General features: G+C 51.6%; 1 protein-coding gene across 1 annotated transcript in view; it reads right to left on the reverse strand.

The window, feature by feature from the left end:
• IFFO2 (intermediate filament family orphan 2) overlaps positions 1 to 6,405 on the reverse strand; it is a 43,403-nt gene extending 36,998 nt beyond the window's left edge. The window contains exon 1 of the mRNA XM_072917475.1: positions 5,681 to 6,405. Coding sequence (XP_072773576.1) covers positions 5,681 to 6,279 — 599 coding nt within the window. The 5' untranslated portion in view covers positions 6,280 to 6,405. The remainder of the gene's footprint in view (positions 1 to 5,680) is intronic.
• Between the last annotated feature and the right edge of the window lie 9,739 nt (positions 6,406 to 16,144).

Here is a 16,144-nt window from a genome sequence, read left to right on the forward strand (position 1 = left end):
TGCTAATTTAAAAATAAAGTTCAGAACAACAACAGCTCATTCAAGTCAGTCATAACACACTCAGCCCTCCCATTACAAACCAGTTGAAGGCACACACAGATTTCTTTGTCTATTAAATATTCCAAGCACAACCCCACTGTGGAGCACTGCTAGAAATCAGGATCAAAGAGAAGCACCCTCCTCTCCTCACAAGCCTTCCCTGCATCCCTACAACCCACAAGTCCCAGTTTCCAGCAGTATCACCAGGAAAAAAATAAATAAACCTGAGATTTGTGAGAGATACCCGTGTGTACCCTAAATGTGTGTCTCTGCAGCAGCATTTTAGAAAGAAAGATGGAATTATTTAAGGAAATACTACTCTTATGGTGCTTCATTTGCACAGCTCCAAGCAGTGCCACTTTCTACCCAGCAATTACAACTGGATATTTGTGCCACACAGCCAAGGTTTTTTCACATCAGGCAATTTTATCCCTTCTCCACAGGGAAAACTGACGTTCTCCCAGGCCAGGGAAAAAGGGGCTTTTCAAGCCTGAATCTCAGGTTTCACCAGAGCCAGCATTTAATATCAAACTTCACATCTTGTAAGAGGCAGCCAAAAATCCCCCAGACCAGGGATTTTCCACTCCTCGGGAAGTAGTGGAAAATCCGTAATTTCTGTGAAAAGCCACATTGAAAAATAATTATCCCTCTAAATCAGAAAAAGAAAAGCAGGAATAGCAGAATTAAAGAGGTGGCTTTCCACAGGGATTGTTCCTGCCAGCCCTGTGACCAATCGAGGCAGGGACAGGTCTGCCACGCTGGTTACATTCCTCCAGGGGGATGAAAAAATTATTTGTTTTTGATTGGGTCTATGCAGAACATTTGCATCTTGTTACTGCTGATATTTTAGCCTTAAAAGTTCTCAGACATTCCTCCAGGGCTTATCTTAAGCACGTTTTTATTAAGTTCCCTTCTCTAAAAAAAACGAGCTCCAGTGAGTTTTGACGCGCGCTGCCTTTGACAATGATAATCTTTGTCCTTCCCAGCTGCAGCAAATTTAAGATAATCTCTTTTCCAAGTGGACTTTATTAATCTACCCAGTGAAATACCATCCTGAGGTAAAACAATTATTTCCAGTTCAACTCTTAGTACCAGCTAAGCCCGTGCTGGAAAAGACAACCAACATCTGGCAGACTCAATATCTGCAGCAATTAAGAGTAATCGTGGAACCAGAACTACACAAATCTGTCCAGGGGCTGGGGCTGGGCCCTGGGACAGCCGGGGAGGGAACGGCCGCAGCAGCACTGCCACTGTCACCAGCTGGGCTGGCACACTGGGGGCACTGCCATTGTCACAGCCACAGCAGCACTGCCACTGTCACCAGCTGGGCTGGCACACCAGGGGCACTGCCACTGTCACAGCCACAACAGCACTGCCACTGTCACAGCAGCACTGCCACTGTCACATCCATAACAGCACTGCCACTGTCACAGCAGCATTGCCACTGTCACAGTAGTACTGTCACTGTCACAGCAGTACTGTCACTGCCACTGTCACAGGGACACTGCCACTGCCACAGTGGTACAGCTGCTGTCACACCTGCACTGCCACTGTCACCGTCCCAGCAGTACTGTCACTGTCAAACCTGCACTGCTGCTGTCATCACCACCACTGCTGCTGTCACAGCTGACCTGCCACAGTCACAGGGGTACTGTCGCTGTCACAGGAGCACTGTCACACCTGCACTGTCACTGTCACACCTGCACTGTCCCTGTCACAGCACTACAACCACTGTCACACTTGCACTGCTGCTGTCACTGCCACACCTGCACAGGAGTGCTGATGCTGTCACACCTGCACTGTCACTGTCCCTGCCACAGCAGTACAGCCACTGTCCCTGTCACAGGAGCACTGTCACTGTCACACCTGCACTGTCACTGTCACTGGAGGAGTGACACTGTCACACCTGCACTGTCCCTGTCACACCTGCACTGTCCCTGTCACACCTGCACCGCCACTGTCCCTGTCACACCTGCACTGTCCCTGTCACACCTGCACTGTCCCTGTCACACCTGCACCGTCCCTGTCCCTGTCACACCTGCACTGTCCCTGTCACACCTGCACCGTCCCTGTCCCTGTCACACCTGCACTGTCCCTGTCACACCTGCAGCGCTCAGGGCTCTGCCAGCTCCCCCAGGGATCTCCAGGACAGTGACACCTCAGCGGGGCTGGGACATGGCCACACCTTCCACATGTCCCCCTCGGTCAGTGATTAACAGGATTTAATTAATTGGGGGGAGCATCCCTCTCGCTCTCCCCAGGTCCCTCCCTGTGCTGCCACCGGGGCTGTTGAGGCTCCTGAGTGTCCCAAAACCGGCACAAAGATCCCAAAGGAGCCGGGCCAGGGCTGAGCTCACCCCCAGCTGCCCCAAAAGCAGATTTTTCTCCTGAATAACCTGAGGGGACCGACCCCAACCCCAGCCAGGGAGGGCCAAACCCAGGGATACAGAATCCTGGATCCCAGCCCTGCTCCTGGAGGAACCCGCTCTGCTCGGTCTCACCTCAGAGCAGCTGAAGCACCACGGCTGATTACTATTATTATTATTATTATTTTATTCTGTCTAGAAAAAAATCACTTCACCTTAGTGTTTTAAATTCAAAAATGTGACTCTGCTCCATTTTCAATTAACTGTCCCTGAAAGTATTTTTTATTGAGCTGCTTCGACTGCAAAAGTGCAATTTTGCAGAAACACAATTTTGCTTTTTCCTGCTAAAAGGGTAACGATAGGTAAAAATTACAAAAGATCTGATAGATAATAAATTATCCAAGCTGGAGTCAGATCTATGTCCAAAAGCTCTTCTAAATGCAAGCATAGCTGGAAAAAAAATAAAGAAAAATTAATTTAACTTCATTTTCCCTCTAAAACTCTTCCAGTTGTTAACTCCCTCACTGAAGTCAATCTCATGTAAAATCATGATCATTGCTATAAAAATATGAGATTAAGGCAGCACAATAAGTAGAAAAGATACAAATTTATACACCATTTGAGTAAAATATCATCACCTGGAGGAAAAATCAAAAGCAGTTTTGGACTGAAGTATCTGCTGGGCTCCTCAGAGGGAACATTTTGCTTCAGACACAAACAAAAGCCAGAGTAAAATATGATCTGTGTGCTTGACTGACTGTGCCCTCTCAGAGCTCCAGTTTGATGTGTTACAACGTCCAAGGAAAATTATTTGAGGGAATGGAAGAAAGAAATTAAATATATTTCCCCCAAATGAAGCCATTGCTAATCCCATAAACTGCACGGGCAGAATTTCATTAGCAAAACATCCTGGATGATCTCCCACCATTATTTTACAGTAGCAAGGCTACTGCTTCTTTAAAAGAAGGGAAAGCAAAGGGATTATTTCCCCTCCGGACTGCACCCTGCATTCCCAGTTCCCAGGTGGGAGATCGGGGAGTTTGCCCTCAGCAGCACCCGAGGTGAGCCCTGCACACCCAGCACTGCCCTGTGTCCCGTTCATCCCCTGCCTGGCCTTCCCTCACAGCCAAATATTCAAACCACAAACATTTGGGAGCCACAACCTCCTTGACCAAGTGGCCACTTGGGGGGAAAGGGGGAAAAGCCTCCCTTGCCCCAGGAAATAAATGGAATTATCACAATCTGCTTAAGGATCTTTGGCTATGGGCTGGTGGCTCCTGGGTGAGGTTACAAGGCCTGGCTGCTCCAGTGGGCTCTGCTGGCTCTCAGATTGAGCAATAAAAGGCTCTTTTCCTCTTCTTTCCATTTTTTGTCCTTCTTTTCCTGGTCACACACCTGGGCTGGGACTCCATAAGCCCCAAGAACACCATCAGGAGACAGCACAAGGCTCCTGTCCCACCTGCAGCTCAGCTCCCTAAATATGACAAACCTGACAAACCCTGCAGCACCCAGAGCTCAGGGCACTGATCCCAACTGCTTCACCCCAGCGCCAGGAGGAATTCAAACAGCACAATCCTGCTCCCTGAGCTTGCCCAAGGCAGCTCAAGGTCCAGAGGAAAAAAGCAAACCCCCAAAAACCAGGGTGTGCTGTCCATGTGGGACTGAAGGTCACAGAACAGTGACCAACTCCAGTTCCAGAGTAATGAGCGTCCATAAAACCCACACGCAGACACAACACCGCCAGCGTGGGACGTGCTGATACCTGTTAATTACTTTTTTTTTTTCACAAGAAAAACCTCCTTCAAAGGCAAGAATAAGATCTGAGGTTCCCCTTTATCTGGTTTATGCAACCCCTGAGCGTGCAGGAACACAAGAGTGGGGAGAAAATGTGCTTTACACAAGTGAGTAAAAGCAGAAAAATTAACTTTGTGTCAGCAGAAAGGCTGAACCTGAAGGCCCACAAGTCTCCTCCTCCCCCAGAAGCAGGAATAAATCAAGTACCCATGGAAAAGGAGAAGCAGCCCCAAGTTTTGGTGACACAACCCACACCCCACATGCCGTGGCATCCCCTTTCCCCATCCAGCACCACTTTTTCTGCTCCTCCCATTCCTCGGGACCAGCCACAGAAACCAAAACCACCCCGTGCCACGATTCCGGGCTAGAAAATAGAGACCAGCGCCTTTTTTTTTCCAGCCACGAGGGACAGAGCAGCCGAGGCACACGAGCTGCAGGGAGAGGCACCGGCCAAGGACCACGGAGCCGCACTGGGGCAGCCGAACCCGGGGGGATTTCACCGGGGAGCCGGGTGGGTGATTTCACCGGGGAGCTTTGTGATTATTTCACCGGGGAGCTTTGTGATTATTTCACCGGGGAGGTTGTTCCAAAAGCTGCTGCTGAGCCGAGGTGAGCAGAGATCTCACTGCAGTCTGCAAACCCGGGCAGAGGGGACCCGGCCACGCCGCACAGGCCGGGAAATGCGGGAAACCAGGACGGGCTCGGGGGCTCTGCAGGAAATGCAATTTGAGCCTAAAAATGCCCAAACTCCGGCCCACGCCAGCAGCTCCTCACACAATGCAGGAATCTCCCTGCAGAAGTACATTTTTTCCCCCCTCTGGCCTCCATCTCTGCCACAGGCGAACAGCAATCCAAGGGAACGCCATCCATCACCATTCCAACGCCAGGCTTGCCACAGGCCAGGGGAGACCTCCAGAGCAGCGGGGCCTTACAAAGGCTTTTGTTTTGGTTTAATTCCCAGCAACATCTCCGAGCGCAAACGCTGCCCTGCAGTATTTGCAACCCAAATATTGCAGCACTGAGCTAATTTCGGGGAGCTGGCACACACAGGCGACTACTGGAGTAATCAGACCAATAAAAAAAAAATGAAGGCGAGCTAAATTTAGGAGTAACTGTGCGATGCAATATTAATAACGGATTATTTCCCTTCTAAAGTAAAATTACATAAATATATATGTGTATACATAGATAGATAGATATAATTTTTTCAAGTTAAACTGACAATGCTCCTTGGAAGATCCAGCTCTCCACCCCCCCAGGGATGCATCCCACAGTTTTCTGGGTACCAAGATGAGGTTCAACCCCTACGCCCCCCTCGGATAGAGCCCCCCACGGCCCCCGGGGCGCATCCCCCGCCGCAGCCACCCCGGGAGGGGCAGCTCGGTGCCCGCTCCGCCGCGCTGTCCCCGAGCGCTCCCGGGGAGGGCTGGCCCCGTTTCCCCGCAGTGCAGCGCGGACCGCCCGCATCCCCCATCACTCACTTCCTCTTGTACTCGTCGCGCTCCCGCTTGACTTTGGCCAGCACGTTGTAGAGGGCGCGGATCTCGGGGGTGATGGTGTCGATCTGCACCCCGACGCCGTCCGGGTGCACCCAGGACACGCCGGGGCCCTGCACGGTCTCCAGGCCGCCGCCGCCGGTGCGCCGCACTTGGGTGTAGCTCCAGATGGTGCCGGGCAGGCGCCCGTAGTGCGGCGGCGAGGGCAGCGCGCCGTGCCCGGGGCCCGGCGGCGGCAGCAGCGGCGGGGTCCCGCCGTCCGTCTGCACCGCCTGGTCCCGGGAGAAGGTCTTGTAGCGCAGCCGCCGGTCGCGCTCGCTCTGCTGGGCCGCCAGCTGCTTCTCCAGCAGCCGGTTCCGCCGCTCCAGCTCGTGCACCTTGGCCAGGAAGCAGCGGAACCGCACGTTCAGCCCCTTCAGCAGGTGGATGTTGGAGCCCAGGTCGTTCCGCAGCGCCGCCGTCACCGGCGGGCCCCCCGCGGCCGCCGCGGGGCCGCCGCCGCCGGGGCCCAGCGGGCAGGAGGAGGAGGCGGCGGCGGCGGGGGAGAAGGCGCGGGCCATCTCCCCGAAGAGCAGCGAGTTCATGGCGGAGGGGGCGGTGGCGGAGGGGCCGGTGATGGAGGGGCCGGTGATGGAGGGGCCGGCGGTGGCGGTGGCGGTGCGGAGCGGCCGTGCCGGTGCCGCCGCTGTCTCTGCGGCCGCCGCCGCGCTCGGAGCGCTCTGAGGGCTCTGGGCGGGAGGGCGGGGCGGGGCCGGCCCCGCCTCAACCCCGCGCGCCGCGGCCGCGGCGCCGCCCACTCGTCAAACCACGCCCCCTATTCCATATACGCTGCTTCATTTACATAGCCACGCCCCACACTCCCGTCCCAGGCATCTCATTTACATAACCACGCCCTCATTGCATAGACCCTAGTCCGCCCCTCATTTCCATAACAATTTCATTTGCATGGCCCCGCCCCGCGGAGCCGCGGCCGCTCCCAGAGCGGGGCTGGGGTGGGGGGGCGGCGATTTTTGGGGAGCCCCACGTGGCTGGGGGTGGGGGGGCGGTGATTTTTGGGGAGCCCCGTGGGGCTGGGCTGGGGGGCGGTGATTTTTGGGGAGCTCTGCGGGGCTGGGGTGGGGGGGCGGTGATTTTTGGGGAGCCCCGCGGGGCCGGGCTGGGGGGGGGGCGGTGATTTTTGGGGAGCCCCGCGAGGCTGGGGTGGGGGGGCGGTGATTTTTGGGGAGCCCCGCGGTCCCAGGGCAGGGCTGGGGTGGGGGGGCGGCGATTTTTGGGGAGCCCCGCGGGGCTGGGGTTGGGGGGGGCGGTGATTTTTGGGGAGCCCCGCGGGGCTGGGCTGGTGGGGCGGTGATTTTTGGGGAGCCCCACGTGGCTGGGGTGAGGGGGCGGTGATTTTTGGGGAGCCCCGCGGGGCTGGGCTGGGGGGGGCAGTGATTTTTGGGGAGCCCCACGTCCCAGGGCAGGGCTGGGGATGGGGGGCGGTGATTTTTGGGGAGCCCCGCGGGGTCCCCACAGTGATGCATTGAGGAGGGGAAATTTTGGGTTTGGGGCAGGAATTCTCCCTGTGAGGCCGGGGGACCCTGGCACGGGGTGCCCGGGGAAGCTGCGGGTGCCCGGGCTGGGAATTGTCCCTGTCCCTGGCAGCGCTGGGAGCAGAAGGTCTTTGAGGTCCCTTCCTGAGGGAACCCAGAGTTTCCCTCTGGCTGCCCTGGGACCCTGGCAGGGGTCAGGAACCCCCCTGGACAGAGCCCCCAGAGACACTGGCTGTGATCTCTGCCCATGGAAAAGAGTTTTCAATCTTACAGGATCAATTACCAGCTCTGAGTGTTTGATATAAGTAATAATTAAGTGTGGCAAGGGTGCAAAAGTAAAATTTTAGATTTCTAGATTAGGGGTCCAAAGGGGACAAGATGGAGGAAATTGGGTGTGCCTTGTCCTTTTTCTCCTTCTCCATGCCCTCCATGTTTCACTGTGGTGTTGGCATTTTTCTGTTGGTTCAGGCTGGGGACACACTGTCCAACGTAGGTGACAGATATTGGCACGTTATTGTAAATCCAGCACAGGTAGTTTGTGGTATTTAATGTTTGTACCATCCCACTGAGGGCAGAGCCCCACACGCTGCCCTGCAGGACAGAGCTGCGGCAGGGCAGCAGAACATGTTAGAGATAAACAGAATAAACACCCTTGAAAACAGCACAAATTATGACTTCTTTGGCAGTGGGGCTGACAGACAGAGACTTTCTACAATCTCGGAATCATCAATACCTCAGGTTCCGATCCCACAATTAGGTCAGATCAGAATAAATTATAAACTTTGGATTTTGTCCTCCCACAGCTGAGTCCTGCCTAAGCAGCAAATATCGCTGAGATTAGAATAATGAAGTTATTAAGTGAACGTTTCCCAAGTGCTGCTCCCGGAGCTCTGGGCAATCAGAGGATGTTGGTTAATTGAATGATGGGATCGCTGCGTTGCTCTGCTGGGCACGGAGGGATGCGAGGGAAACACCAGGGCAGCTCTCAGGCAGGCTGCTGGAAAGCTGCAGGAATGCTTGAAAATAAAACCAGGGGGCTTCCCTGCTGATATTTATATTTATATTTATATTTATATTTATATTTATATTTATATTTATATTTATATTTATATTTATATTTATATTTATATTTATATTTATATTTATATTTATATTTATATTTATATTTATATTTATATTTATATTTATATTTTATCACTTGCTACCGCTTCTATATTTATATTTATAGTTATATGTAAAACATATAACTAATACTTCTATCCAATCTCTATAAACACACATACCTTTAATTAAAACAATACTTTCTTATTTTAAATACTACTATCTCTAAAACCTACCTTTTACAACATACCCAAAACCCTCTGATTTTAAAAAATCCCAGTTATAGTTATGTTCTTTAATACATATTTCTATGTTTATATTTTTGCATTTATACTTATATATAAATATATATCTTACATACACTTAGATTTCTATTTTATATTTTATATTTCTTTTTCTATTTTTTATAAAAATGTTTTTATTTTTGCATTTGTACTTCTTCATTTCAATATATCATATATTTATTTTTCTATTTTAGTTTTTATATTTTATATATCTTTATATGTTTATAATTTTATTTGTATTTATCTTTACACATCTATCTTTTGCTATACCTTATATATTTATGTTTTGTGTTTCTATATGTTAATATATCTTTGTATGTTTATAATTTTGTTTGTATTTCTATTTACACGTGTATGTTTTGCTATATCTTATATATTTATGGTTTGTGTTTATATATTTTAATATATCTTTATATGTTTATAATTTTATTTGTATTTATCTTTACACATCTATGTTTTGCTATATCTTATATATTAATGTTTATATTTTTATATTTTCATATATATTTATATGTTTATAATTTTATTTGTATTTCTGTTCACACGTCTATATTTTGCTATATCTTATATATTTATGCTTTATATTAATATATTTTAAATGTTTATAGTTTTATTTGTATTTCTATTTACACGTCTATATTTTGCTATATCTTATATATTCACATTTTTATATTTTCATATATCTTTATATGTTTATAATTTTATTTTTGAATTTATATTTCTATTTCTTTAACCCCACTTGTTGAAACTCCAGCAGCACCTGCAGCCACGCTCAGCACCGAAACCAGAGCTCTTCAAAGGGCTCCGCTAATGCGCTGCTGAGCCGTGTTTCAACAGCACCTCCTTGCAAATGAAATAAAAAATGAAAAGCTGGGTGGAGGTGCTTCATTAGAGGTGACTCAAAGCAACACCCGCAGGATTTTTGCTCTGCCCCAGCACGGAACCTCCCGGGAAATGCTCTGTGCCACCTGCAGCGCCTGGAAAACGCAGGAATTGCCCCAAACTGCCCAAAACGAGGGCCTGGTTTGGGGCAGGAGTGGCTTTGCCCAATTTTGGGAAATTCAAGGCTTGGGAACGGGGCAGGGGAAGGAGTCCCTGCCCACAGCAGGAGGGGTGGGGTGATGGGATCAGCTTTAGGGTCCCTTCCAGCCCAAACTCCGCTGGATTTTGTGGATTTTATGGATTTTATGGATTTCCAGGCTTTGGGCACCTGCCCCCTCGCTGGTGCTGTCGGAACTCAAAATGTCCCTCAGACATTTTTGGAGGTTCCAGGTCCAGGTCAGAAGCATTTGAGACCCTGGCAGGCAGCTGGAAACAGCTGTGATTTTGGGTTTGGACCATGGAATGATTTACCAACCTTGCAGGAAGAACAAGAAGTCACAAAAGTCTAGATATTAGAGTAGAAGTAGTCACAAAGTAGAGGGAAGAATTTTTGAGTGCTGTACAGGGGGTTTTGGTTTTGTACATGGGGGTCAGAGGGTTTAAGATGGAGGGATTTGGGCCTGTCCTGTCCTCCCTCTTTCTCCTTCCTCACCTCCATGTTCTTGGTGATGTTGGCACTCACAGATTGGTTTAGAGTAGAAAAGCACCATTTAATATAGGTAATAGGCACTGGGGACAAACTGTACCCATGTAACACGTAATGTACCATATAAAAGATAGAAAAGCACCATTTAATATAGGTAATGGGCATTGGGGAAAAACTGTACCCATGTAACATGTAATGTACCATATAAAAGATAGAAAAGCACCATTTAATATAGGTAATAGGCCCTGGGGAAAACTGTAACCATGCAATACGTAATGTACCATATAAAAGACAGCAGCAGCCCTGGGTGGAGGGAGAAAAGAAGAAATTAGGGGACAGAGAGGATGTCAGGGTGTGTGTGTGCCTCTGCCTGAGCTGTGAGCAAACCACAGCAGCCCCAGAAGAAAATCTTTTAGATAACTTGGAATATCTTTTAGATAACTTGCAATAAACTGCCTTGAGACCGAAAACAGAGGCTGCTGAGCCTTTCTTTGGAAGCATGGGTGGGAGGAGAAGTTTTCCACCACATGGAGCCACCCCGAACGAGGGTGGTCTTCGACAGTGGTCAGCAGCTGGGAAAATCCAGCTGTGTTTTATTTTAATTTTTTAGCATTTTTTCCCTTTCGGGAAGCAGGAAAGCTCCCGAGGAGGTGCTAAACCAAGCAATGAAGGGTTTGGCTCCTGCCCCGTGATCTTGCAGCTCCCCAGATCCCCCAGCACTCATCCCGAGGTCATTAAATCAAATTAATCCTGTTCCTAATGAGCGATGGCCACGGCCACCCCAGGGTCCCGCTGTGCTGCTGGGCTGGGGCTGCTGAATCCCGCGGAATTAATGGCAGGAATTAATTAACCGTGGCAGGGGAGAGGGGAATGCCCACCCTGGGAGGGCCCTGCTGGGGTTCCTGCTGGGAATTCCTGCTGGGAATTCCTGCCGGGAATGGTGGAAAGGGAACCCTGATGAGCCCTGTCCTGTTGGGACAGGCAGGAAAAGGGCTCTGGGAAGGGAATGGGGTCGGTTCTGAGAGCAGGGACTCCCCGTGGCCACCCCAACCATGCCACGAGAATAACAACACACATTTGTTTATTTGTTTATTTGTTTGCTTGTTTGATGGGTTTGCTCCCAGCTGCTCCACCCAAACTCTGGCTGGAGCAAGGATTGGGGAATCCAGGCCCTTGAATTTCATTTTGCACTCATTTTCTTCTCCCTTTAGCAGCACCCTGCACTCCCCAGCCTCAGTGACCATTTTCAGGGCTGCTCCCTGCATCAGCTCCGATTTTTTATGTTAATTTTCCTGGTGTTGGTTGCATCCTTTGAGGCTCTGTTCGTCCAGCACTCATGGAAAGTTATTTTTTCCTTGGTAAAGTCACAATTTTCCAGTCAAATCGACTGTCCTGGGGTGACTTTATGATGCTTGCATCCCCATTTGTCTGTTAGCCCAGAAATAAGTTTTACACCTTCAAGACTGGCTCTGAGAGCTTTTCAGAAGCTGCTCCCCCACATCCTGCTCCGGGTCTGCAGCACGGACAGACAGCAGGACAGAGCTCTCCTTTGCTTTCAGTCAGTTTTAGCTCGATGAGGCAGAGAATTTCCCTGGAATGTGCTTTTTCTTTTTCTTTGGACCTGTTCAAACCTGCTGTGGACACCCAGAAGAGCTCACAGCTATTGCTCACGGGGCAGGGCCTGGAGAGACTGATAAGAGACTGATAAAAGACTGATAAAAGACTGATAAACTACTGAATGAGCCGAACCACAGCCCACCGAGGGCACTTTCTGAGTTTTCCATCTTTTTAGAACAGTGAGAGGTTCTGTTGTTCAATATTGTTAATTTTTTGTGCTGGTGAATGCTTTGCCTGTAAAATAAAAAGGTTTTCTCCACTTTTCTCCAAGGAAATCTTTCCCCAAACCAGCTGGGGGAAGGTTGCTTGAATCTGCTTTCTAGAGGAGCTCCTTTGGAGGTTTTCCCCCAAATTTGCCCTAAACCAGGACAGGACCCGAGCCCACCCCAGGGCTCCCGTTCTGTGCTCCGGGGCTGGTGGCATCACCACGGGGCTGGTTTGGTTTTGCACAAACCTCCCTCTAAAACCAGAGAACTTCCTCTGGTTCAGCACCCACAAATCTCCCCAGGCCCCCGAAATGCCCCTCAGTGACTTTGGGGGTCCTGCTGGGCTGGGATTCTCCACACCAGGTGAGGCTGCAGCTCCTCAGCCCCTTCCCCTCCTCGGGCCGCAGCTGCCTGAAAACAGAGCCAGACACGACTCCGGGGAGAAAAAGCATTTTTTTTTTTTTTTTTTATGTATGCTTCTTATTTATTTACTGAAGGGCCTTCGGGTACATCTCAGGCAGACAAAGCCCCCCAGGGGCTACACCCAAAAATGGACCACGGGTTTTCACACTTTGATAATTTCTGTCCATTTGTATATTGGGGGTTAATCCTCCAATTCCAGCTTCAGCTAATGAAGTAATTTACCCCAAATTCGCCCCCCCCAATTCCCTTTTGTTTAATTTTTTGAGACCTGAGGCAGTGAGGTGTCCTTGATTGCCAGGCCTGGAGAGGAATTGTTGTGTGTGCCCAAAACGGGAGAGCAGCAGCTGAGCCGTGTGTGGAGTTTGGAGTTCTGCACTAAAGACCTGCAGGGTTGTTATACAAATTGCAAATAAAAATTATAAATAACAAAAAATATATTAAATAAATATATGAAATCCTGAGGCATCAGCTCCACCTTGATGCTGCGTTGGGCACCCAGGGCTGGGGTGGCTCCCCCGAGGCTCTCACCTCGCACTTTGCCTGGCTGAGGGTGTTTGAAAGCAGCAAATCTTTAACATTCCACCCCAAAATGGTTGTTTTTCACCGCAGACACCGTGATGGGCACCAGCACCAGCGGGTGGCATCAATCATCAATCTCGTCCTGGCTGCGTTTTTGGCCAGCAAAGCCTTGTGGGACCCAGATTCAGTCAAAGAAAGAAACGGAGAGTTTCTAGCCAGGCAAACACCTGAGAAAGAGCTGGAGAGAATGTAAATAATTCTTTATCTCTCTTGTTGTTCACATTGTTTATAGTTAAGTTCTAGCACTGTACACCAAAGCTGTGAGTTGTTTTCACTTCAAACCAATGGATTTGGTCCTCACGAGGCTCTGTATAAAAGAGTGGTGTATTTTTAATAAATCTGAGTTTTACTCTCATGCAGCCTCCTGATCTGGGTCTTCTCATTCCCGTCCTGCCCCGACAGCGACATCAGGGCCTCTCCCACCCCAGCAGCCCTGGGGGTTCTGTGGGGAAGGGGAGCAGGAGCTGCCCCGGGCACGGGGGAGGATGGGCAGGGCTGGGGACACCCCGGCTCCTCCTGGGGTGACTCAGCGCCACCTCAACACCCGGGGTGTCACCAGGGCTGGCCAGGGTGTCACCGGTCCCTGCCCGGGGCGGCTCCCGCTGCGGGGAATCCTTGGGACGGAGCCGGGATCGCCGCCCGGGCACGCTGCGGGCACAGGAGGGTTGGTGGGGCTGCTGCTGGTGCTGCGTGGGAGGGATGAGTCGCACAGAGCAGCTTTCCTGCCTTTAAAGGAGGTTTCTCCTCCCCAAGCCACCTTTGCTCCCCCGCTCTGTCCCCTCCCTGTCCCAGCGGCTCACGGGACAGAGCACTCACCAAAACCTCATTTGCCTCATTTGGGGCTTTGTGGGTGTTATAAATGAAAATTTGTCCAGCCAAATTAATATGAAAAATAAATTATTTATTTTGCAATCAAATTCTATCTAGCCAGCCACAAGGAAAGGACAGAGCCGAGCCCGGGGTCGGCCCTGGGTGTGCAACAAGGAGTCAGCCTCAGCAGAGGTTTTCCTCCATGCCCACACACCTCCATCCTGGCACAAGCAGTTTTTATAGGGAAAATTCCTCCTGAGGCCAAGATTTCAGCAATCAGTCCTTTCTTCTATTCAGAGTCCATATGTTAATAAGATTTTTCTTTTTTGGTGATGAGGGAGAACAAATCAGTGTCTGGAGTTTCTTGAATCCCTTGATGAAGTTTACGGGAATTCGGGAACGCTGCATTTACATGTATCTGCCTGGGGATTTCCATGAGATCCATCTCGGGTCTCCCGCAGCTCTCCAGCCATGGCCCATCTCCTGGCGAGCCGGACCTTCTTATTTGTAAATTAATTTCCAACATACACCCGGTCTCGGAGGGGAGAAGGGGGGGGAGGCTAGTACAAACGAGGTATAATCTAACAAGTATTTAACATTATATATTCCATACAAGGAATGGCGCAAATTACGTTTATTCCCCATAACAGTGGGCGTCACAAAACAGGTCCAGCCCGAGGACAGAGGATGCTCCTGCACCGCCCGAGGGCTGCGCCGGAATTTGGGATGCACGGCTCAGCACACCCGCACCCCCTCCCGCCCGGCCGGGGCTGATCTCCTCCATGGAGAGGCGTAAATATTTAGCAAACAGAGCCTCAGCCCAGGTGCAGCCCCGAGAGGCGGAGGAGATGAAGGCGCCGAGCGGCGCATCCGCGCTCGGGGCACGGCGGAATCTCCGTGGAGACGGCGGCAGCGCTCTCTGCTTCCTTAGGAACCAAACATTCACCCGCCCTGAGCAGGGCGGCAAACACGCAGCGATGGGCCCGGACAGGCTGCCCGGGCGTGCCCCGGGGCGGGGATCGCTCCGAGGCAGCTCCGGGACATCACCGGGGATGCTCCGCGGGACCCGGGCGCGCCCGAGCGCCGCGCTGCAATCCCCAAATGGTCAAATCTTCCTCCTGAAGGCACCAGGCGGACCCTGGCCTGATCGATTCAGGTGCAGGATGGTTTGAAATTAACAGAATTAATGATTTCTTTCTCGTTGTTGCCCCAAACTTTGCGGGGTTGAGCGGTGCCCAAAGCTCCGGGCACTGAGGGGGGTTAAGGTGAACTGGGATTTGGTTTTAGCTCTGACTAAAGCTCTCCTCCAGAAGCCATTAGCGGGTCATTCTCCTTGCTTGCACCGTGCGTTTTTAGCCTGGCAGGGTTTGCAGGACACGGGGAGAAGAAAAGCTTCCCAATGGGAGATGTGAGGGATCTGGGCATGGATCGGGAATGTGGGGCTGGGACCGGCCCAGCATCCCCCGGCACCTCCCTCCTGCCTCCCCTCCTGTCCCTCTGCAGGGACAGCGGGGTCTGTCCTGAGGGGGACAGCGCAGCTGGGGCACCCACAGGGACACCCGGGTCTATCCTAATGTGGGACAGCACACTTGGGGCACTCACAGGGACAGTGGGGTCTGTCCTGGGGGGGGGACAGCGCACCTGGAGCATCCACAGGGACACCGGATTCTGTCCCGGGGAGGGGACATCTCACCTGGGGCACCCACAGGGACACCGGGGTCTGTTCTAATGTGGGACATCTCACCTGGGGCACCCACAGGGACACCCGGGTCTGTCCTAATGTGGGACAGCACACTTGGGGTACTCACAGGGACAGTGGGGTCTGTCCCGGGGAGGGGACATCTCACCTGGAGCACTCAGAGAGACATCGGGGTCTGTCCCGGGGAGGGGACATCTCACCTGGGCCACCCACAGGGACACCGGGGTCTGTCCTAATGTGGGACATCTCACCGGGAGTACCCACAGGGACACCGGGACATCTCACCGGGACCATTCACAGGGACACCGGGACACCTCACCGGGAGCACTCAGCTTTCCCCCGGGCCCGGGGGATGCTCCGCACGACCCCGCGGCGCCATTGCCGGGAGTCCCGGAGTTTGGAGCGGTTCCCTCCCGCCTTTCCCAACTCCCCGCGCTGGTGCTGCGGGAGCGGAGCTCGGGTGGAGCCCCCGTGGGTGCAGCCCTGGGCTGGGCTGGGAGCGCTGAGCTACAGAAAAGTGCTGAGAGCAGCAGATCCGGCTGCAGGAGGGGACAGGGGTGACCCTCCGGGGTCTGATGTCACCCCTGGGAACGGGCTGGAATAATTACAGGATGCTGCCGGGTTTGCGGCGCTGCCCTGTTCGCTCATTAAATGGGATTAAAAACAGCGG

Source organism: Taeniopygia guttata, chromosome 21 (genome assembly GCF_048771995.1).
Source record: "Taeniopygia guttata chromosome 21, bTaeGut7.mat, whole genome shotgun sequence".
NCBI classification, from domain to species: Eukaryota; Metazoa; Chordata; class Aves; order Passeriformes; family Estrildidae; genus Taeniopygia; species Taeniopygia guttata.